Genomic DNA, 23154 nt, shown 5'->3' with positions numbered 1-23154 from the left:
GACCCTGCCTGCAGCCTGGAGGCTCAGTCTCCCTCTAACCCACTCTTCAGGTGCAGCTTTTCAGGTTCAGTGCTGCTGATCTGTGGGAGATTTGACTCCCTCCATCAGATTAGGTTACCATGGAGCCAGCTGGGGCCTTTAGCACACTGTCGACATACAGAACGTTTTCATGGAAGTTGGACCGGAGACCTTAGGCCTGCCTTTAGGGAGTTTAGGAGGGAGAGGCAGGCTATGCGAGTGGAATAACAAATTATTATTTTATTTTTTCTATATTTTTTTTCCATTTCTTTCTTGGGGTGAGTTTGGGTTTCTGATAGCTGTTTTCCTACCTTGCGCTTGTTGGTGGGACAGACGTACAGGTAACTGAGGACGGTCTTGGTCCCCACTTTGTCATTCATCTTCTCATAGGTGGACCCGTAGTCAGTGGACCTGGAAGAAAAGAAACAAGCAGGTGAATCCGAATGTAGGAATCTAAAGCTGTGGCGTTTCAGGGATGCATGGACAGAAAGAGAGAAGAAGGGGGGAGGACTGTACCAACTGATCAGGGTTCCATGAAGAAGGGGGGAGGACTGTACCACCTGATCAGGGTTCCATGAAGAAGGGGGGAGGACTGTACCACCTGATCAGGGTTCCATGAAGAAGGGGGGAGGACTGTACCACCTGATCAGGGTTCCATGAAGAAGGGGGGAGGACTATACCACTTGATCAGGGTTCCATGAAGAAAGGGGGAGGACTGTACCACTTGATCAGGGTTCCATGAAGAAAGGGGGAGGACTGTACCACCTGATCAGGGTTCCATGGAACACTGAATCAAGGTTCAATGGATGGTTTCCAACTGCCTACCCTCCCTTCCCCCATTCCCTTGCCAGACTGGCAGAGTATTGATCATGTGACCATGGTGTACCTTGTCACCAACAGCCCGAAACATGAACATGTTCTAAGTCCCAACCGGCTGCAGAATGAAAGAGCTTAACCAATCAGCTACGCCTGCCGGCAACGACTAACCAATCACGAATGTCCCGGGGAAAGCAAACCATTCACGGGACCATCCAGGGAGCTAACACAGTGAATAATGAACGCTCGCCCCAATGACTGCTTTGAAATGGAATGTGACGCGTTCAAAAACATGTGGATGTATCAGAATCCTGGGATTAAATAATTTAGCAGCCCCGAATGAGCCTGTTAGGTAGCCTAATCCCTTGAAACATTTCCCATTTCTCCATCGTAACTGCTGGTCATGAAATCATTCTTCCATAACACTGTTAAGTCTGAGAACAGGAGGGGGGGGCTGATAAAAAACATTACTTCCACCCACGCAGAAACTCCCATTTGGATGTGTGACCCACACTGAAGAGAGAGAGAGGGAGAGAAGAGGGAGGGAGGGAGAGGGAGGGAGAGAGGGAGGGAGAGAGGGAGGGAGAGAGGGAGAGAGGGAGGGAGAGATGGAGGGAGAGAGGGAGGGAGAGATGGAGGGACAGAGAGAGAAAGAGAGAGAGAGAGGGGGAGAGAGAGAGACACAGAGAGAGAGAGAGAGAGGGAGAGAGACAGAGAGAGAGAGGGAGAGAGAGAGAAAGAGGGGGGGGGGAAATAACGAGGATGATCCCCATTTCCTTCCGAAGGGCTCCGTTTTGATTCTCACTTCCTGTGTCGGGCGCGCGGGCACCAGCTCGGCTCCGGCGGTAAGGGGAGGAGATAGGGTTTGGCTGGAAATGACAATAAGATCTCTGCTCTCCTCACAGTTCATTCCCTGGGAGAGAGAGCGCTGGAGGAAACGGCGGCTGTGATTACAATAATGGGGCCGACAGACGCGGCATGCCGCTGCTTCGACAGGATATTAAAAGAGAGTTAGGGGAGAGGAGATTGGTGCTGGAGGATGGGGATGAGGGGCAAGGGGTGGGGGATATTGTGGGTGACAGGTTGTGGAACAAAGTTAGACGTGAGCCCCCCAGGGCCCATGACTCGGTACACGAGTCCCCCTTCGGGTGACATGACGACCAGGCATGGTACGGTGCCTGAGTGGAGGGGTGTGTCTCTGTTTTACGATGCCTTCAGCGACCGCGGTATCACACGCTAGCATGTTTGAGCAGTACCGTGTTGGCCCCACAGTGAATCTCTCATAACTGCCGGCGCACAACAACCCATGTATCCCGATATCTCAACATAGCTACTGAGTAATAATGCAAAATTGAGCCCGGCAACGAGTATCGTCCATTACTCATCGCTGAAATAATAAAACCCATTCCCCCCCCCCCCGTTTGTCCACCACAGGTGGAGCACGGAAGCTTTGTTTACAAATGTAGACAAAACTAACTCCTGACAGGGAAGCGCCACAACTCTGCATCCCACCTCCCTCAATCAAGTCCGACTCATTCTCATCTTCTTGTTATTCCCAACCCGCAAGACACAACAGCTGAATATTCATGAGTGTCTCCAGGGAAGAAAGTAGTCCTAATAAGCACAGCAATGAACGCGGTAACAGAGGCTTCCCACTCTGCTGACAGGAGAGGCGTTGTCTTCACGCTACGCAGTCGCTTCATCTCCGGCGTTCACATCCGGCGGAGCTGACGTTCGCCCGTTGCTGGGCTGCGGTCGAGGTGCGCTATGGGAAGGCTTAGAAAGGTACTGCAACGCCACGCGCGAGCGAGAGAAGAAGCCATCTCGCTTTTGAGAGCCGTCAGTTTACTTTCTTCTTTTTTTTCTTCTCTGGACTGAGCCTGAACGTGCCACAGTCCCATTAATCAAGCAGCACTCCCGTTGTCATTCGGCTGACAGTTTATGAAACATCTCAAGTCTTCCTGGAGTCAGCGAAACGAATGGATTTCGTGTTGTTTGCGATGTTAGATAGGGATGCCGGAAATATTCTTTGAGTATCGGTAAAGGGGATTAAGGGTGTGTGTATTTGGGGTGTGTGTGTAGTTGTGAGCTGGCGTGTGTATTTGCGTGTGTGTGTGTGTGTGTGTAGCCGTGAGTAGGTGTGTGTGGGTGCATGAGTGACTGTGTTAGCAGTTCAAAAGCCCTGGGGAGGGGATGCAACACATTTCTAGCAGTGAAGCAGTGGTGTTCTTGGAGGTAAACAGAGCTTTGGGGAAACTCGATATACCATTGATATTGTACACTGCTTACTGTACAGCCTTGGGGAAGTTCTCCCATGTCTGTCAGGTTTAATCTCAGCACAACACACACACAGTTTTGGTTTAGACCATCGCTGTAAACAACAACTACACACAAAAAAAGTTATTTCCATGGTCCCGACAACCCATGAGACAGGCCTCTACAGATCCTGCGAAATCAATCCCGGAAAAAGGCAGAATGTGTTATGTTTTCTTAAAGAAATTGACCACCGCCATCCGCAGCAACTGTAAAGCGGGGCGTTTCGTTTAGTTGAAATCCATTTTCGGAGAGGCTAGGAAGGGGAGTAAAGAGAAACAGCGAGAAAATCCGAGAGACAGAGAGAGCAAAATGTGTCAGTGTTTCTCCGTGAGCATCAAAACGAACTAGAAAAAAAAGGAAGAAAAAAAAACGGAGAGAAAAAAAAATTCTGTGGCCAAAAATCGCATTAGGGATTGTTGTGAGGATCCGCCAGATGGCTGCCAGCAAAGCAGAACATTTCAGCGGTTTGCAGCTCGCACACTGCGGACAAGGCTCTAGGGGGAGAGAGCAGATGGAAAAAGCCCATGACTTCAAAGAGAACCACCAAAAAATGACTCCCAACCAAATCACCTCAGTCCCTCGCCCCCACAGAAACACAAAGATAAAAGAGCCAGAGAGTGCGTGGAAACCTAAACCTGGACTCTGAAGTTTCTTCCTGCTCGCTTCCGAGGCAAAACAGAAAGGTTAGCGATCTATCTGGCAGTGTAGGCAGACAGAAGACCTTGAAGAGAACCTGCCTGGTGTCAGAAGAGCCAGATACGGACTCTGTGTTTGCATAGATAACAGAGGAGAGACACCAAAGAGGACAGAGCTGGGAGCGGAGAGGGAGGGAGCTGTATCGAAATTCCTCCGGCGTGGCAAACAAGGTATTGCCGAGGACATGTCGAGACCGGATTAACGAAAGGCTCACCTGACATCACAACTTCGCTAAGTCCATCCTCAGAGAGACGGCGAGAGAAAGAGAAAGGCAAAGAAAGAAAGAAAGTATCAAAGAAAACTTTTCTCTCCCCCCCCCCTTCCCCCCCCCCCCCCCCCCCGGCTTCAGACAGCAATCTCTCGTTGACGTAAATGCTGAGATGAGTTCAGAACGTTGGACAAACAGTGTCCCACGTTAAGGGGCCAGAGGAGGGGAGGAAGGGGAGGGGGGCGACTGAACACATGTACACCCATCTAGGACTATCATTTGAGATTCTAGGCCTTTGTCTCCAAAAGCTAGACCACAAGTGGAACCCATTAGCTGTGAGTCGGCTGCAGTCCCAGATCCTCAACGCCGACCCCTGCCGCCTGATGGACGATGCCAGACCTCAGGCAGAACTGAGTGATGAGCGCTTAGCAATTGAGATTTAACAATAGCGCAAAAGACCAGGTATTGGGCAAAGTGGGCCTGCCAGCCAAATGATAGGGCTGAGGAAGCCAAACACTGAGTTTTGTGGTTTGGGGAAGAAGGTAGCAGAGAGGAACACAGCAGGGACAATATGTAGGCTGAGGCCTGGGTCCAGATCCGGCCTTGGCCCTTTGTTTAATGCCTCCCTCTCCCTCTCCCTCTCCCTCTCCCTCTCCCTCTCCCTCTCCCTCTCCCTCTCCCTCTCCCTCTCCCTCTCCCTCTCCCTCTCCCTCTCCCTCTCCCTCTCCCTCTCCCTCTCCCTCTCCCTCTCCCTCTCCCTCTCCCTCTCCCTCCCCCCTCCCCCTCCCCCCTCCCCCTCCCCCCTCCCCCTCCCCCCTCCCCCTCCCCCTCCCCCTCCCCCTCCCCCCTCCCCCCTCCCCCTCCCCCTCCCTCTCCCTCTCTCTCTCTCTCTCTCTCTCTCTATCCCTGCCTTTCTGTCACACATTTAAAAATAAATCTTAAAGGAACAAAGAGGAACAATGGAGAAAGGACTGAACGTGACCTGAAAAAAACACTCTCCAGTCTCTCCAAAAAACACTCTCCAAAAACACTCTCAGGCTCCAAGTAGCCAATTGTATAGAACCCGAGCGGGGTTTAAGACTAACGCGATAATAAGATTCCCATTCAAGAGGTTCGGTAAGGCTCCTGATGTTTCGACAACACTACCAGTTGACAACAGCATCACAGAGAGAAATGAGAAGAGGCTCTTTCAGCAAACTGCCTGCCAGGGTAGCTGTGAGTTCAAACTGGAATGGAGCTGAAAGTTTTATGATGACTCTGAAAATCCATTCTGCCAGTGATGCAAGCCACCGAGAAAAAGAAGTGAGAGAGTGAGAGATGCGGGGGGGGAAAGAAAAGGGGGGAGAAATATGAGGAGTGCGTCAAAGAGGACTGTCTGGAGCAAAGGCAGCAGATACAACTTTTAATAATCTCCACAACCATCAGCATCGCTTATCTCGGCAAGAAGACCGCGTTGTGCAAGCTGTCAGGGTGTTTATCTGTTGAACACCTATACACACATGCGTGTACACACACACACACACAAACTGGCAGACATACACACACAACGATGCACGCACAATACACGTCCAATTGTATGAGACATAAACTCAAACACGGAAACATACACGAGGACACTCAACCAAAGACGTGTTGACGTGACTGAAAAACACAGGCAAGCAGTGATGCACACACACACGGTTACACACACACACACAGTGTGTGTACATATAGTATAAACAGAGCTTAACAAACACACTTGGCGCGCGCGCACCCGCGCACACATTTTCACCCGAGGCACACCGCAGCAGAATCTCTCCTCTAATAACAGGATTCATTGAAGCATAATTGAAAATGACTTTGGAGAATTGGCACATTAGGTTGAGGGAGATATTTGCAGGTGTTCTGGGGCGGAGCGCGGTGAGTCGTCAGTAAGAGGCAGAAGAGGAGGGGAGGAGAAAGTGAAGCGTGAACGAGTGATGGTAGCAAGAGAACATTTACAGACTTGAGTCCTATCTGGGAGAGATGTTTTCTCTCTCTCTTTCTCTATTTTACCTTCTCTTAACACTCGAGGTGACCTCTGGAAATGACAAACAAGTCCAAAGAGAGAAAGAGAGAGAAGCAGAGGGAGTCGAAATACGAAAACACCCGACGCGTGAAACAAACTACAGAAAGAGAAAATGCGTCTGTTGGCGGAGCTTCTCCACCTCTGCCAGACTTCATGGCTCTGTGAAGGAGACGCACGCGTCGGCTAATAACAAAGATGTAAAAAAAAAAAACTACCTCGAGCGACCGTCGAGAACGCGTGTTCTTACACGGCGTAGAAGTAGAAAAGAAACCGAGAGAGCACATCCCCCCCCCCCCAAAAAAAACCTGTCATGTCGCAGGGACCTCGTCACATCAGTCTCTCACGCACAAACACACTGCCGACAAAGTGCTTCTGAGGACCGGGCCCTGGCTGAGGAGGAGAAAAAGCTGTTTTTAAGTGACGACATATGTCTCTCTGTCCTTCACACTGGGCGCCCCGTTCCTTATCCGATCACCGCTCACGCACCGTCATCTTTTTTTTCTTCTTGACTTTTCAGACCGTATCTTTAAATAAAGAAAGAAAATAGAAAAAAAAACGTATAAAAGTTTGAGTTTCCCCTGAAGGCGTGATTATTTTTGCATGAGACCGAGAAGGAAAGGAGTGCCTTTCAGGTCACGCAGACACAAAATCCTGCCAGTGACACGAGATTCCTCCTCCTCTTCATCCGCTGTCTCCGGGATCGCAGGGGGTAGGAGCTGACCCGAAAGATCCTGTGACTCATATCCCGGTCACCCCCCCCCCGTTCTTCCGTTCCGTCTCTTCCTCCCCCGTTGACACGGAGACCTAACCAAGGCAAAAACCCTCCTCGCCATTGATCACGGTTTCTTTTTTTCGGTGACCCGGAGCAATTCTCAATTAGGGAGTCAGTTGGCTGAGCGGTGAGGGAGTCGGGCTAGTAATCCGAAGGTTGCCAGTTCGATTCCCGGTCCATGCCAACTGACGTTGTGTCCTTGGGCAAGGCACTTCACCTACTTGCCTCGGGGGAATGTCCCTGTACTTACTGTAAGTCGCTCTGGATAAGAGCGTCTGCTAAATGACTAAATGTAAATCTGTGAGGGCAGGGTGCCTTCGTTCGTCGTTTTTCCAGCAGGTGGAAAACAAGCACAAATGGTTTCCATTCAGTATTGAAGGGGCTGCTGGATAGAGCAGGCTGCAGACGCTGGATTCAGGTAACACGCTGGGAGGTCCAGGCCTGTGCCCAGCATGGAGGGCCTGAGCCTGGGGGCCTACAGCCGGCATGGGTCTGGCCAGCACTGGAGCCTCTCTGGTGGGCTGTTAGGGACCGTAAGTGACACCTTGGGGTCAGTGGAGAACAGAGCGACAGCCAAGTGTGTGTGTGTGTGTGTGTGGGGGGGGGGGGATGGGTCGTCCACAAATGTGTGTTTGTGTGAGCGTGTGTCCATGCGGGGGGAGGGGGGGGGGCAGTGGGTGTGCACACAGGGTGTGTGTGTGTGTCAACGAGTGTGTGTTAGGGTGTGTGTGTGCTACAGGTGGAGGGAGTGCACAGATGTAGGGCAGGTCTCCTGTGGTCTGATCTCGGCCGAGGAGTGTAGGGGTTTGGATGTGTGAGAAGTGACGCCGTGTCAGTTGGGATTAGTATTCTGTGAACCAAGTGACCAAAGACGTTGTGTTTTGTTTATTGTCAATATGAATGATTGATAACAAGGAAATGTTAACTAATGAATATACAATGAATAATGAATTTTTCTTGTTTGTTTTTGGACATTTTGTTTCGTGATTTTTTGTGACTGTAGGTTTTCGCAATAAAAAAACGGCATTACCATCTCGAGTACCTTAAATTAGTTTTGTTTTTTCTTACTGTAAACAGACAGTTTGCACCTCCATATTTATTGTCAGTGCACTATGGTATAAGCCTTGAAGCAGTTTGCAAAAAGGTGTTAAGGATAAAGCTAGGGGGAGGAGGAGGGGGGGGGGTCAGCTGTGCTTACACGCATCACTTCCTCTAACCTGCCTAGTGGCATTCTGGGACAATTTAATAGTCAGCCTCACTTGATTCTGCCAACCTGCTCCAAGCCACAACGGTATTCATATATTCTCTTATTTCCTTATAGTGAGAAAAATCACACACAAAAAACAACTGTTTATGCAAGTAAGAAGAAATTGAATCATTTTTGTCTCTCTCTCTTTCTTCCACAATTGATAAACAGCGATGCTGGAGATGATGCGTTCGTTCTGGCCAGGTCTGGGTCACAAATGAATGATTTACACCGCGCCATAACTCAGTTTGATTTACCCTCGACGCATTATTTATGCACAATCCAACATTAAATCATTTTCCTCATTTCGCTGGTGGGTATAAATCAGTCAGGGAATGAACGGGACCCAAATATCATGGCCTAAATGGTCCTGCGTTGGCTTTCCCGGCAGATTTTTTAGGTTAAATAAGAGTAGCTAATAAAAGCGAGACCAAAATATTCAATGTCTCCGTCGGTGTGTGTGTGAAGGCTGTTTTCCTTTATTGCCCTGTGTCCTGCTGTGGGCGATTAAACGGACGGGTCCGCTGATTCCAAACACTCCATAGTGTGGGGACGTTGTGTGAGAGGAGGACCATCTTGTCTTCTTCCCTTTACAGTAATCTGTTGCTTGTCTCCCGTCCTGCTATAGCCTAAGTCGTTTCTGAAACCAGTTGTGGAGTTTATATCTGGCTCGTGAAGATGCCCGCTAAAATGTTTGAAGAAGAGAAGGGAAAAAAGAATAAATTAAAAATAAATAGAATAAATTTTACACACTTTAAATTAAATTTAAAGTGTAACCAAACTTCTGGCGAGGAGAGGCAGAGTAAGATGCCGTTTCAGGTCGTCGTTGGCAACGGGCAGCCCATAATCTCAATCTCAATGGATATGAGGCCTCAGCCTCAAGGTCCTCAATGAGTTTGCAGTTCTGCGGCGGGGGCAATCGGTAAGCGGAGCGACAAAACCCAACGGCACACCCCAGGGGAGCGTCTGATGAGAAATGTCACCTGAAACTATGATTTCATTCTCTGGTTATCTACTATATTCCAGAGATATTTTGTCAAGGTTATAAGTGTTTTATTAGGTTTCTTTGCTATATGGGACCCAATTACCACATGCTATGGATATTGCGGGGTGTTGTAATCAGTGGAAACACTGGCCAATCTGTTTAAAGATTCATTAATAGTAATACAAATTTTATAATACATTTCCACACCACAAACTATTATAAACTATATAAACGATGATGTCAGTAAAATCCAAGCTGTACATAACTTCTGTTGCCATTTGAGAAACACAACAATCTATTAGCTTAACATTGGCGCTGAAGTGGGAAATAATTTTGCTTTTATCACTGTCGCATCTGGCAGTTTGATGAGATTTTAACTTGATTACCGCCAAACGAAAATGAAAGGGTGAAAGAGAGAGAGAGACAGAGAGAGAGAGAGGGAGACACAGAGAGAGAGAGACAGATAGAGGGAGAAAGAGAGAGAGAGAACGTGAGAGAGACTTGAATCGCAATTGTTTTGAAACTCAATATTGCCCGCTGGGTACAAGAACTCCTGATGAAATTCTCCATTTACTATTATGACAGAAAGTAAATTAGCGGGCGCTTCAGGATATGAGGAGTCGGAAAAGCCCAAGAGTATGTAATTAAAAAGGTAAGAATTTAAATATTGTGAGAAAGGAGCAAAATAAATGACCTCTTTAATAATACAATGGGTGATTTATGTATCCAGCCTAGGGCAAAGAAGGAAGGAAAAAGTAGCCTGTGAGACCTACTAGAAATCCTTTACTGTAAATAAAATCCCCCATTTTTGTTGTATACCCGGCGTTTAAACAAAACATCGAAGACAAGCAAATTCGGAACAATAACTCAGCGGATAGAAGGACGAGCTGTTGACACACGGCTCCACTTGACGATCCTGCCTTTGAGCCCAGTCCAGACTGGAATCTGGTTATGAATAATGGAGACGTGGAATGTCTGTGCCCCGCTTGACTGACGCGTTTTGATCTTCGTAGTAAAAAGTCGCGGCGCCGCGACCACAACGGTATTCCTACGGCTTTTGGTGTTGAAGCAAAGGCACAACGATACCCCCGCAAATATCAACTACAAACTAAAGCCCAAATCTCGAGTCTCTGATCTCTGGATCCCCTTTCTTTCCCCACCACGACATCAGAGAAAAGTAACGTAGCGGGTCTCAAAAAGAAGACGAGAGCGCGAGAGAGGGGAGGAGGAGGAGTGGGGGGGGGGGGGGGAGTTCTGGAGTCGAATTTTGAAGTAAATTCCAAGTCCAATTGTAAAAGGTCAGAGACATCAGGTGGGTCTGTCTGGGAGAGGCAGGGCTTCTTATTATAGGCACTGACCTGTGAAATATCACACCGCCTATAAGCGTGCTCAGCAAAATGATGCAATTTGAAGGGATGTCACTCCTCACCCCTGGGTGACCTCGTCCTGGAACCCAGGGAGATGGATGGGGGGGGGGGGGGGGCAAGGGAGAAGGAGGAGGGAGTAAATGGCCCGGGGGTGCGGGACGTCTCAGAGCGGATTTCTCTCGTTCTGTCTGGAGCGGCCCCCTCCCTCTCTCTCTCTCTCTCTCCCCCGCACTCTCTCTCCCTCTCTCTCTGTCCTTTTTTATTTTCACTGCTTAGCGGGCGGACGTCTGACCACCGTCTCTTCCAACCGACACTGGGAGGGGGCTACCACGTCCAGGCTCTTCCCCCCTCCGCCTGCTGCAATCCTCGGCACCCCGTGGCGAGGGCTGGAGCTCAGCGGGCACCCTGGCTCGTCCATCCCCGCTCGCCCGGAAGCTCCCCAACATCCCTTGTGGGAACAGGACTGGAGTGCGACGGTGGGATCGTAGGTCTCCAGGAACGTACGTGATGACATCACGAGGCACTGTGCGTCGGGCGTGTGGGACGGGAGGCTGAAACCCGGCTTCCCGCACACCCGGCCGGCAGGGAGACCCTGTCAGGGTATGACTTCAGACAAACGTCCGGAGGTATGGAAAAACGTCCGAGTGGTGTTTTCCAAGGACACAAAAAAAAGACTAACCATTTAACCACCCAGAAAGGGTTTATGTCACCGTACACCACTCCGTAACAATACAGATATCAAGGGAGATCCACTTGTACTACTGCCGACAAAGAACGTCCCATCGTCTTAAGATTGCATACTACGTAATAGTCGACACTTTCACAAGTCAGGTCAATTATCCTCAATCGGCCACACAGAGCACCATTGAGAGGGTCGGGAACAGAGAAGTTGAGATGACGCATTTATTATCCGCTAGTCAAGCTTCTACACTCAAGGCAAGAATGAAAAGAACCAATTACACAAGATTAATTGCTGTCAGATGCACCATGGTTTGGGTGTGAAAGTGTGTACTAATGACCTGAGAGAACTGACAAAAGCTTTCGCCGTTCGCCCCGAATACGTTGCGGCGAAGAGCCTGACGTTGAACCGCATGTCAAAGATTCTGTGTGTTACCGCACCTCAGTGGAGAGTTTCATAGTTAGGTTGTGCATGGGGACTGAGAGAGGCCTATTCAAATGTATAACTACTGTTATATAATATACAGTAACAGTATCACAATGGATGAATTAATTATTTTGGGGTTTACAAGAAAAACAACAAAACAATCCGAATCTCAATGTGTTATTAAATATAATTGGTTGTTTCCATTTTGTGGGCACAGAGATTATTAGTATTATTATATATTCTGTGATTAATCTCTTACTGAGTCTTTACATGCAGTTGAGTCAGCCAGCTGTTTCTGACTGCACGTCCTTCTGGCTGATGGAGCCCTGTAGGCAGCAAGGTCTGTTTATGAATCCCACGTCTGTGGGATTCATAAACAGGGGGGGGCCACATATCAAATGTGTTGTAATTCCTACACGGTTCACCTGATTTGGATGTAAATACCCTGAAATTAAAGCTGAAAGTCTGCACTTAAAGCACATCTTGATTGTTTAATTTCAAATCCATTGTGGTGGTATACAGAGCCAAAATGATGAAAATTGTGTCCAAATATTTATGGACCTGACTGTATGTTTCTGAATCCTCTGAACTAAAGGTCTGAAGGGTCCTCCTGGAGAAAACGCCGGATTCTTCCTCAAGGTAACACGTCTTCGCAACCTGTTGGCGAAACTCTCAGAGCAATACACGGCTCCATAAAGTGTTTCCATAACTATTTATGTGTCGGTTTGGATAATGAATGCAGAGTAGCCACTCAATCGCCTGGGGGATTATGCTCGCAACACAAGACGAGACAGGAAGGAAAGTAAAGAAACTTTGAAGATGTGTTTTGTTTGCAAAGTTCAATTATTGTCGGCGGTAAATAGCTTCGGCGGTGTTTGGCTCACATCTTCCCCGCCTCCCATGGAGATTCTGAGGCTCCTTGCAATGTAAGTTTGCCGTACTGACTGGCCAGTTTCCTTTGTTTAAGGTCAGGGTGTTCATTAAAATTGACAGGGCAACTCAAAGATACTTGGATGCTGTCCGTAGCAGCCTTGACCTTTGAGGAAAGGCAGCATCTGGTTCGGTCTGCGTTGCCATTTCGACGGCGGATGACTCGGTCTCACCGGACACCTGCTATGTGATCAGAGCTGTGATCTTAATTACCAATTTTATGGACCGATAGACAGATGAATATACTGCGACAAGACACATTTCCCCTTTGTGTTTCAGATTAGTTGAGTCGGAGGGTGGAATTCATAAAAAGGATTCCGGTCTCTCTCTACCTCTCCCTGACCGAGGACGAGCAAGTGTTCCCCCTGGTGTCGCCACGGTTACTGCCACAAGTGACGCAAGGGGAAAGGAAGGGGAGAGAGGCGATGGAGGGAGGAGTTGGAGAGGGAGGGAAGGAAAATTCAGGTGAGGGAGGGAACGAACGAATGAATGAAAAAAGAACGATTGGAAGGTTAGGAAGGAGTGAAGGAAGGAAGGAAATAAAAATGGAAGGAAGCCTGAAGATTGGCTGCCTCTCCTCCCCCTACCGCAGCCCGTTCTGACGGCCCCTGTCACCTGGGCGAAGCGACTGGGACGGGCGCCACGGCCACCTCCCCCAGGCCGCCAACGCCTCCGGGTGTCTAACAGGAAGTCTGTTCACACCTCTTAATGACTGACGCTGATGGCAGCTCCAGATGCAGAGAATCACACCTGTCTGAACAGGGACTTCTTTCAGCTTTGGTTAGCGCGGTTATACGCAAACCCCCCCTTGTTTTCCTACCTTTGTTTATGAAGTGAGCGCGTTTGCAGCACCTGTTGAGGTGTTCATTAGTGTAATTGGGATATCATTATCGTTGCTTGTTAAGCAACACCTCCACCAGCATTGTTACAGGTTGGAATAGTCTTATGAAAGCTTCAAGCAAGGCACCTCTTGTTTTTTTGTTGTTGCTCAAGTTAGCAAGAATCGCAAGCGAGCAAGCAGATATAAAAAGCAACCCTCTCTAGATGAACCGTGTTTCCTGTGTTCTCAGAGAGAGAAGCTATGAGTGAGCATCGTTGTCAGTGACTATGAGATTCTGCTTCCACGACGTCAGCGAATGCGATGTCACAGAGAGGCCAGTACTTACCTCGACATTTACGTAAAGAGTGAAAACACAGCTACTCGCTTGTGTCCTTCAGTGATACAACCACACACAGCACGACGTGAAGCGGCTGAATGTCAGCAATGACTCGGTGTTATCACCTGCTGTCGGTGGAAAAACTCACTTTGCCGCCGAAAGTGTGAAAATCTCAGCCGTTCTCCTGTTTTCTTTTCTCGGGTTCTTCTCTGAAAGGCTATCACCTACCGACCCCTTATTGAAATACAAAGATTGAATACAGAGGCCCTAAATCATGCCCAGACACTTATTGTAGAGGCAGGCACATTGTAATACTATGGGAGAGGGAAAAGTTCTAATCAAGAGAATTGAAAGGAGCAAATACGAGATAGGATCAAATTCCGCCGAATGGTAAACAAACACCGCACTAAAACTAATGGAAACATGGGCATATGGTTTATAGTTTTGATTTGATGCAAATCTTGGAATACGAAATACATATTAGAAAAAATCTTGGTTCTCTCCCTCTCTTCTTTCTCTATGTACGTATACAATATCATATCTTCTTGCTCTGTTGCATCTCAGTTTTCTTTCTCTCTCTCTCTTTCATTCTATCTATTCTCCCACTCTGTTGGATCTTTCATTCCCTCCCTCCCTCCCCTCCCTCCCTCCCTCCCTCCCTCCCTCCCTCCCCTCCCTCCCTCCCTCCTCCCTCCCTCCCTCCCGGGTTCACTATCCTAGCACTCACAATCTGTTACCAAAATCAAAATGTATCTGCTGTCCCTCACACCCTAATCTCCCCCTCTTTCCTTTGTCTCCTCCTTCCTCATGCAGACTCTCATCCTCCCTCCCTCATCCTCCCTCTTATCCTCCCTCATCCTCCCTCATCCTCCCATCCCTGGCTCAGAATCTGAGTCATCCCTTCACACCGACAGGACACCGCTTTAAACATGTCGCTCTTCATCTGACTGAAGCTCTGCTTACACGGCCACGCTGGAGCTCTTTGTCTCTCTCTCTCTCTCTCTCTCCCTCTCTCTCTCTCTCTCTCTCTCTCTCTCTCTCTCTCCCTTTCTCTATCACTCTCACTCAATCTAATCTCACGAGATTCATTAAACTTTTATGCTGTTGACAAACACAATCGCTTGAAAGGACCCCTGGCTTGCGCCTCTGTCACTAGCAGAACAACCAAATACGAGAGAGAGAGAGAGAGAGAGAGATGAGAGAGAGAGAGAGAGAGAGAGAGAGAGAGAGAGAGAGAGAGAGAGAGAGAGAGAGAGAGGGAGAGGGAGTGCAAATACGGATCATTCGATTAGGAAGGAGAAAGCAGTACAGTAGCGGCGACTGGAACTGAAACATCTCGGCGGCGAAAGCCTCCGCGGACTTGCGGGTTTGTGTTCTCCCGTTCTCCCGTTCACCCGTTCACCCCGTACTCCTGTTCTCCCGTTCTACCGTTCTCCCGTTCTCCCATTCTACCGTTCTCCCGTTCTCCCGTTCCCTATTTCCTGTGTATTTTTAATGCCCTCCATGTTGGTGTCTACGTTGTTGTTGTTCATGCGTGTTCACATCCAGAGGAGGATGGTGTGCAGCGGAGTACGTGGCAGTGAAACAGTGTTCAGAACAACGGGCGTCACACCCAAACCATGTTCCCCTGGAGGGGGAGGCCTGCACCAGGAGGAGAGAGCGAGGGAGAGACAGGAGAAAGAGACAGAGAGAGAGAGAGAGAGAGGGAGGGAGGGAGGGAGAGAGAGGGAGGGAGATATGAGGAGTTGGAGGCGAAGGAGGGAGAGGCAGGAGGGAGAGAGAGAAAGAGGGCAAGAGAAAGAGGGAGAGAGAAAGAAGCAGAGAGAAAGAGGGAGAAAGAAAGAGAGAGAGAGAAAGAGTCCGAGAGACACAGAGAACGAGCGAGAAAGGTAGATGTGGAAGCAAGAGAGCGAGAGAGCGAGGGAGGGAGAGAGAGAGTGGAGGGAGCGTTCCTACCTCCACAGAGTGCTCTCGGTGACGCTGCCCAGGTGGAAGTCATACAGCTTGGTCAGGATGAGGATAACCTGAAAACAAAACATCATCATGCCTGTTACTACCATGGAGAGAGCTCAGTGCTAGAGCATTTGAGGGGTTCAAATCCCCCCCCCCTTGTTCGTCGCTTAGGAGGAAAGTGTCTGCCGAATGAACGTGTTACATTACTACAACACAGCGGACATGCCTGTTTACGAACGTGTCAGTGCAACACGTAGACATGGTACTGGGTCGGTACAGTACATCTTACCTCAATCTTCTTTATCTCCTGCGTGCATGGCTTGCATGGTGAAACACATGCATGGGTGGGAAACATCAAAAAGTACCCTGTTCTAAAACATGGTATGCATCAACAAGAGCAGGTGTCGGCTTAACTGTTTGGCATGTTGCGAATGCCAGCCTGTGTCTGTGTCCAGCTCCACGAAGGGGAACCTCTGCCAATGTTTGCTCGGTGTGTGTCTGTGTGTGTGTGCGTTTCACTTTGATATAGCCCCCCTGCCCCTCCCCTTTGATCCAGAATGCTGTGAAGGCCAGTATACGCTTGATCCCGCAGTTCATAGAGAGAGAGAGAGAGAGAGAGAGAAAGAGAGAGAGCGAGAGGCAGAGAGGCAGAGAGAGAGAGAGAGAGAGGCAGAGAGAGAAGAGAGAGAGAGAGAGAGAGAGAGAGAGAGAGAGAGAGAGAGGGGTGATGTGGACAGAATTAGAGAAAGAGGGAAAAAGAAAGAGAGGGAGAGTCAGGGGAGCTGATCTTTGACCACCCCCGCCGACCTACGGCGTGGAGCAAATCGCAAAAACAAGATGGCCGACCGCCCGCGGCCTGGCAGAGAGACTACACACACAGGTCGGCCACACACCAGCTGCTCTGATGGACCCAGCGAAACCCACACCGCTGAAGGGCCGAGCACGCACTGGACAGAAGCGGCGACAGCGACGGGGGGTCGTTTTCGAATAACTCCAAGCTTCTGCTGATTTGCACCGAAGGAGCACATTGGGCCCCGGAGACACAGATAAACGGAGGAGGGTTGACGACGACGGGGGGAATCAAAAACAAACGCCACGCACGCAGGGACGAGAGGAGATGAGGGTGCGCCGAGGAGAGGCAGGGGAGCCAGATGGTCGCGGTCTAGTTGGAGATTGACTTCCAGCCGGGGGTCACGGCGCGGACCCCGTCGACGGGCGCCGGGATCGGCTGAAGGAACGCCGGAGCACGGAACCCGCCTGGCGCGCTCGTCGCCCCTCGCACGGACGACCTCCTTTGGCGAGAGACGCTTGGTTTTGTTTTTTAATACAGCCATCGCATTTCATCCTCCCATGTTTATTTGCATGTTTTGCACCTCATCAGTAGTCTGTCCCCCCGTCCGTCCGTTCCCGCCCCCCCTCCCGCTGTTTAGGACGTATGCTTCCTTAAAAGGGCCAGACGAGCTGGACTTGAGTCACTTGGCTGCAAGCTGCTTGTGCGGGAAGCTGGCTGGCCTCGTGTGACAGTCGGAGCCGTGCAGGGAAACCAAACAGAACGCCAGTTGGTCCCCGTCCCCCGTCCCCCCCCTGTCCAGGCCAAACAGGCTTCCAGGCTCCAGGGGAGGTGGGAGGAGGGGGGGAGGCTGCCTGGCTGACCTCTGCAGCCCTGACGGGAGCCCCCTAGGCTGGCAGTCCTTCGGGAGCTGGTGGTGGGTTCTCTGATGGAGGGTGCGAGCCTCTGCTCCTCCCCCGAGGCTCCGGCAAGGAGGACCCGGGAAAAGCAGATGGTTTGGGCCAAGAAAGATTGCTTTGGCGGAGAGGGCAAAGTATGACGAAAAAAATAAAAGGAAAGAAAGAGAGAGCGAGAACGAGAGAGAGAGAGGGACAGAGAGGTGAAAATAGCTTGAATCTAGCTTTGCTGTTTACTGCAAATCTCTCGGTGTCCAGAGTGTGTGTTTGTGTGTGTGGTTGTGTTTAGGAGCGGTCTGGGGGTTAGCCTTCACGTGGAATTGAATGTTTTTATGTTTGGGGTGAGTCGCGTGTGAGTGACTGTGAGTGTGTGTGTGCACGTATGTGTTTACCCTTTGTGTTTGTGTGTGTGTGTGTCTGCACATGAGGGAGGGGCTTTGCAGCCGTGGGGTTATGCGTACTGTGAGGATGTGTGTGTGTGTGTGTGTGTGTGTGTTTGTATGGTAACAGACTGTTTGTGCAGACATGGGGTTTTATGCTGGGGACTGTGTGGGTGTGTGTGTGTGTGTGTGTGTGTGTGCATGGGGACAGACTGTGCAGACAGGGGGTTGTACGCTTGTGCATGTGCGTGTGTGACTGTGCGTGTGTGTGTGTGTGTGAGACTGTGCGTGTGCGTGTGTGTGTGTGTGAGACTGTGCGTGTGGTGTGTGTGTGCGTGGTGACAGATCCGTGTTGTCTCCTCCTGTGCTCGGGGCAGGAACAAGCAGACACGGAACAGCCGTCCCGCTCTGTGACAGTTGGAATTTGAAATTCGCATGGAATAACTGGGGCACCGGCTGAAAAGGGAGGGAGGACGATGGTCCTTGTCTGTTTGCGTTGCCTCATGGGGAATCGGAACTGTCCTGCTTATCTGACTGTAAACACTTGAGGTGAATGGATGAACCCCCGAGCCGGCGTCTGGTTAATAACACTTTCGAGTCCCCGCCGCTGTGCTCTGTCATGTTTGTTTGCTAACTGCACCGGTCCAAACATTGGCTGCCTCGTTCCTGTCGACAGACAACAGGAATGAATGCCAAACAGGCTGAGCGGGGTACACGCCCGGACCCTCAAAACTAGACCCATTTTTGCTTGATTTATTTATTAATTTGTTTAAGAACGGGTCGACTTCTTAGCTCACAGTTTGGATCGTCGGCCTTCACTGGCAATTTTTTAAGAAGGACACTTTTTTAAGCGTGTCCTCCCCTCTTCAAACACCCCAATTGACCGTGCAATTACCGCCAGAAAATGTCAATTCCACCGCAGCTCCACCTTCCACCCTTGTTGCCTTTGCAATTAACCAACTGTGGCGAAAAAACATATAACTAAATGTCCCACGTCCACAAAGACCAATTGGAGGTGCCAAACGCAATTTGGAACAGTGATTCAGCACGCGGTCAGCTAATGACGTCGCTAATGACTTTTCTGAGAAAACCTTGTCTGTCTCGTCTCCGGGGCGGGCGGGCGGTTGGGGCGGGCGGAGGTTTAATTGTATTAGCCCCTGCTGATTGGCCAGTGTCTAGCGCCTGGGTCAAGGCTGTGTGACCTGCACGATGCGCCCGAGTAAATTAACCGTGCTTTACGCCACTGAAGGCTTAATAAGAGTCTCTTAAGTCCCCGTTGAGAGGAGTGACGGAGGACAGAGGCGACCATGGGATGATCAAATAACTCCTCAAACTGCCCGCGTTTTGGGGAAGAGACCCTTGAAGAAATGATAGAGGTCCTTCCAGTCGGCTGCTTCCTGTCAGAAATACACGCGTCTTGAGAGGCGACACAGCCTGCAGTTGTGTCGAAAAACATTTGTCGCTAAAGCTGGTGGAATTCCACCAGGTAAATGTTTAACCCTTATCTCCAAGACAGGAGGCCAGGAGGAAGACTGTCCAGTACAGGACAAGTTGAGACCTATAATTATAGAGTGCGAGACAAAGCGCTCCTCTAATAACACGGGTGTCCAGTGTGATACACCGCACCGTCCAAGACAATGTCCAGCGTCCACATCCCACACACAAACACCCTCCTTTTAGCTCCGATTACTGCACCCCCCCGGACGCGACCAAACCGAGCCACACCCCAATCCCCGAAGAAGCAATCCCGAGGGGGGCCTGCGCGAAAAACATTTTCCGTGAAAAATTATCACGGAGCGCGGATGACAACAAAATGGCAGCCGATGCGAATCTTTATCCAAAAATGATTAAGCTCGCCTCCTGTGCCTTTCAGCCACGTGTCAACATCCAGGCAATTACTCACTCAAGTGGAGAAAGACCCCCTCTCCCCCCCCTCCCCTCCCACACCCCTAGCCCCTACCTCCCCCTGCCCAGTCCTTGTTTTATAAAAAAACTAGAAATCCGAGGGAGGGGGCTTGACGGCTCTATTCTGGAGGGTAAGCAGAGCGGAGGAAAACACAAACTCTTTTCATGTCACAAATCACTCTGACTGACGTCCAAGGCGGGCTAGGAGTGGAGCCGCTAATCTGTTCGCGAGCCTGCCTCGATTAGCAACGCCGTGTCTGAGTACGGTGGAGGTGCGGGTTTGATGTGTGCGCGCGTGCGCTCTGTGTGTTCCGCCGCCTTTCGGGTTCTGTGCCAGGACTGTGTGTATTTGTGGGTCTGTGTGTACAGTTGTGTGTCCTTATGCTCATTGGTGTGTTCTGTGTTTTTACTAGACTTACAAACCGAACAGGGACATCGGCTCTTTGAACAACAGAGTCCGTTTGTGGCGTGTTCATATTTGGATCCGTGGGGGAAATGGGCAAAGTCTCCCTCTCACGCTTGGGCACATGACCACACACACGTACGCACACACACGCATGTACATAGCGTTGTCGACAGAAAGACAGAAGCAGAGAGCCTTAAGCCATCTGCACATACGGGCCCAGTACAAACACTATATTGTCAAGACTCCGTATCGGGAGTCAGGTGGCTGAGCGGTGAGGGAATCGGGGCTAGTAATCCGAAGGTTGCCAGTTCGATTCCCGCCGTGCCAACTGACGTTGTGTCCTTGGGCAAGGCACTTCACCCCTACTTGCCTCGGGGGAATGTCCCTGTACTTACTGTAAGTCGCTCTGGATAAGAGCGTCTGCTAAATGACTAAATGTAATGTAAATGTAATGTATCCGTCAAGTGTCACGTACAGGAGGGGAGGGAGGGATGGACAAGAAGGGGGAGGAGGAGAAGGAGGAGGAGGAGAACAATCTCTGGGCCAGGGGTGGGGAACACAAGCCTTCAGTCAGCCAGGAGCTTGTTTCGGATCGAGAGGAAGAAAGTCAACCTGGGTGGTGTTGGTTGTTGAAGGAGGGCAGCGGGACACGTGTGTGCCATGCTAGCTGGTGAGCGAGTGACGCAGGGTGACATCCTATTCAAATTGTACACGAGGATGTACTTTGCTGCTTACAAAAACGCATATGTTGTCCTCTTTCACTCACACACACAGTGAAGGAGTGACAAAATCCTTTTGGCCTTCAACTGTCGTAAGCTGCGAGCCGTATCCCTCTGAAGACCTTGACTGATAACAGCAACACGAGAGACATGGCCAGACCCCGACAGTCCAAGGAGAGCCAACGCAGGGATCTTTTTGAACAGCCTTTTGAATCCTACATACAGAATATCTGCAGAGATGAATTCCAGTATTCGCAGCCCACTGTCGGTACGTTACTTGTTGAAGTGGAAGTTGGACCTGTACGTGGAGAGCTCCTCGCTGCAACGTAGCAGGGATGTTTCTCTGCTGCATCATGCCCTTCCACTCTCTCTATCTCCCCGGTGTGGCCTCGTCAGTCCCCTCCAATTTCTCCCTCTTCTCCCTCCCTCTCTCCCTCCATCTCTACCTTTGTTCTCTCCCTCTCTCTTCCCTCTCCCCCTCTCCCTTCTCCCCTCTCCCTCTCCCTCCCTCCCTCCCTCCCTCCCTCCCTCCCTCCCTCCCTCCCTCCCTCCCTCCCTCCTCCCTCCCTCCCTCCCTCCCTCCCTCCCTCTCTCTCTCTCTCTCTCTCTCTCTCTCTCTCTCTCTCTCTCTCCCTCTCTCCATCTCTACCTTTGTTCCCCTCCCTCCTTCTCTCCCTTTCCCTCCCTCCCTCTCTCCCCTCTCTCTCTCTCCCTCCATCTCTCCCTTTGTTCCCCTCCCTCCCTCTTTGTCTGTTCAGAGGAGAGTTAGAGTTATACACTACTTAGAGGATCGCTAATTAAAATCAATGTAAATGCACCGAATGCTCATCAAAGCGTAATGAGGGCTACTTATGGGTCTGAATTTTAATTAAATGCATCTGTGAAGTGTGGCAAGCAAAGTCGTCCCACCTATCGCAAGCCAGGCCACTCTAAAATCCAATCTCCATTCCATCAGTTTGCAAGAACGCAAAGTAAACACGGTCATGTTTGCTTTTACGCCTGAGAACAATCGCAATCCAGTATAGATGTGGCCTTTCACGTAAACAAAACTTGTTACCATGTCGCGTGATTATCTGTATTTAACTATTTTCTGGGTAGTCGTTTTAAAATCCTTCCATCACGAACCATTCCAGGCCATGCAGCTTCAGTGACCATGCCACAGCAGACTTCAGTGGTTACTATAGCAGCCAGAGGCAGCGTGAGTTCCGAGGAGGCCAAAGAGTAGCGGACATTTTGTCTCCGCGTATTTCGATTCCCCGCAGTATTCCGCCCCAGGATGGAATGGAAGGCCTGCGAGGGCTCATTCAGGGGTGAAGTGATGTGAAATTCTGTGATGTGAAAGGCTGACGTTCTCAAACCCCCCCCCCCCCCCCCACCCCCCCCCCCCCCCCCCCCCCCCGATGGTGGGGAAACCGTCAGCGCGCGGCGCAAGATGCCGAAGGAGGGTACTGTGGGCCTGTTTCACATTCAAAGTCCTGCATTTCAGGACTTATCAGCGTCTGGTTATGGGGGGGGGTAGGGGGGAGGCGGGGGGAGAATTCTAAAGAACACTCGGGGAAAGCACGCCGCACTGAAAAGGCTCCCGTCGTCACCGAAGAGGTGCACCCGCCGCTCAGTCTCTCTCCACCTGGGCCGCGTGTCACTTTTTGGCCACAGACGGGCGAGAGAGACGGAGAGAGACTTCCGGCTCCGCGCTCTCGCCCTTTCAACCCCTTCCCATGGTGCATCTGTCTCTCTCTCTCCGGCCCTCGAGTAACCCGAGCGAATCAAACGCTATCTGCCCGCCCCCGAGGATCACGGTGCTGCAGGGCCGAAGAGACCACACAGAGGGAGGGGGTGATGAAGCGGGGAGAGGAGGGAGGGGGAGAGGAGGAGGGGGAGAGGAGGAGGGGGAGATAAAGAGCAACTGGAGGAGAGAGGGGGAGAGGAGGAGGGGGAGAGGAGGAGGGGGAGATAAAGAGCAACTGGAGGAGAGAGGGGGAGAGGAGGAGGGGGAGATAAAGAGCAACTGGAGGGAGAGAGGGGGAGAGGAGGAGGGGGAGATAAAGAGCAACTGGAGGAGAGAGGGGGAGAGGAGGAGGGGGGAGAGGAGGAGGGGGAGATAAAGAGCAACTGGAGGAGAGAGGGGGAGAGAGAGAGGAGGGGGAGAGGAGGAGGGGGAGATAAGAGCAACTGGAGGAGAGAGGGGGAGAGGAGGAGGGGGAGATAAAGAGCAACTGGAGGAGAGAGGGGGAGAGGAGGAGGGGGAGATAAAGAGCAACTGGAGGAGAGAGGGGGAGAGGAGGAGGGGGGAGATAAAGAGCAACTGGAGGAGAGAGGGGGAGAGGAGGAGGGGGAGATAAAGAGCAACTGGAGGAGAGAGGGGGAGAGGAGGAGGGGGAGATAAAGAGCAACTGGAGGAGAGAGGGGGAGAGGAGGAGGGGGAGATAAAGAGCAACTGGA

The 23154-nt window shown here is 50.6% G+C and overlaps 1 protein-coding gene across 1 annotated transcript in view; it reads right to left on the bottom strand.

Annotated features, from left to right (window-relative positions):
- Nucleotides 1-23154, bottom strand: part of sorcs3a (sortilin related VPS10 domain containing receptor 3a) — a 121545-nt gene that overhangs the window by 50884 nt on the left and 47507 nt on the right. Inside the window, exons 2-3 of the mRNA XM_067258993.1 lie at nt 15620-15687; nt 330-429 (exon numbers count right to left, since the gene is read on the bottom strand). Coding sequence (XP_067115094.1) covers nt 330-429; nt 15620-15687 — 168 coding nt within the window. The remainder of the gene's footprint in view (nt 1-329; nt 430-15619; nt 15688-23154) is intronic.

Source organism: Osmerus mordax, chromosome 21 (genome assembly GCF_038355195.1).
Source record: "Osmerus mordax isolate fOsmMor3 chromosome 21, fOsmMor3.pri, whole genome shotgun sequence".
NCBI classification, from domain to species: Eukaryota; Metazoa; Chordata; class Actinopteri; order Osmeriformes; family Osmeridae; genus Osmerus; species Osmerus mordax.
Note: the sequence above shows the minus strand (reverse complement) of the source record. Positions and strands in the feature narration are given on the sequence as shown.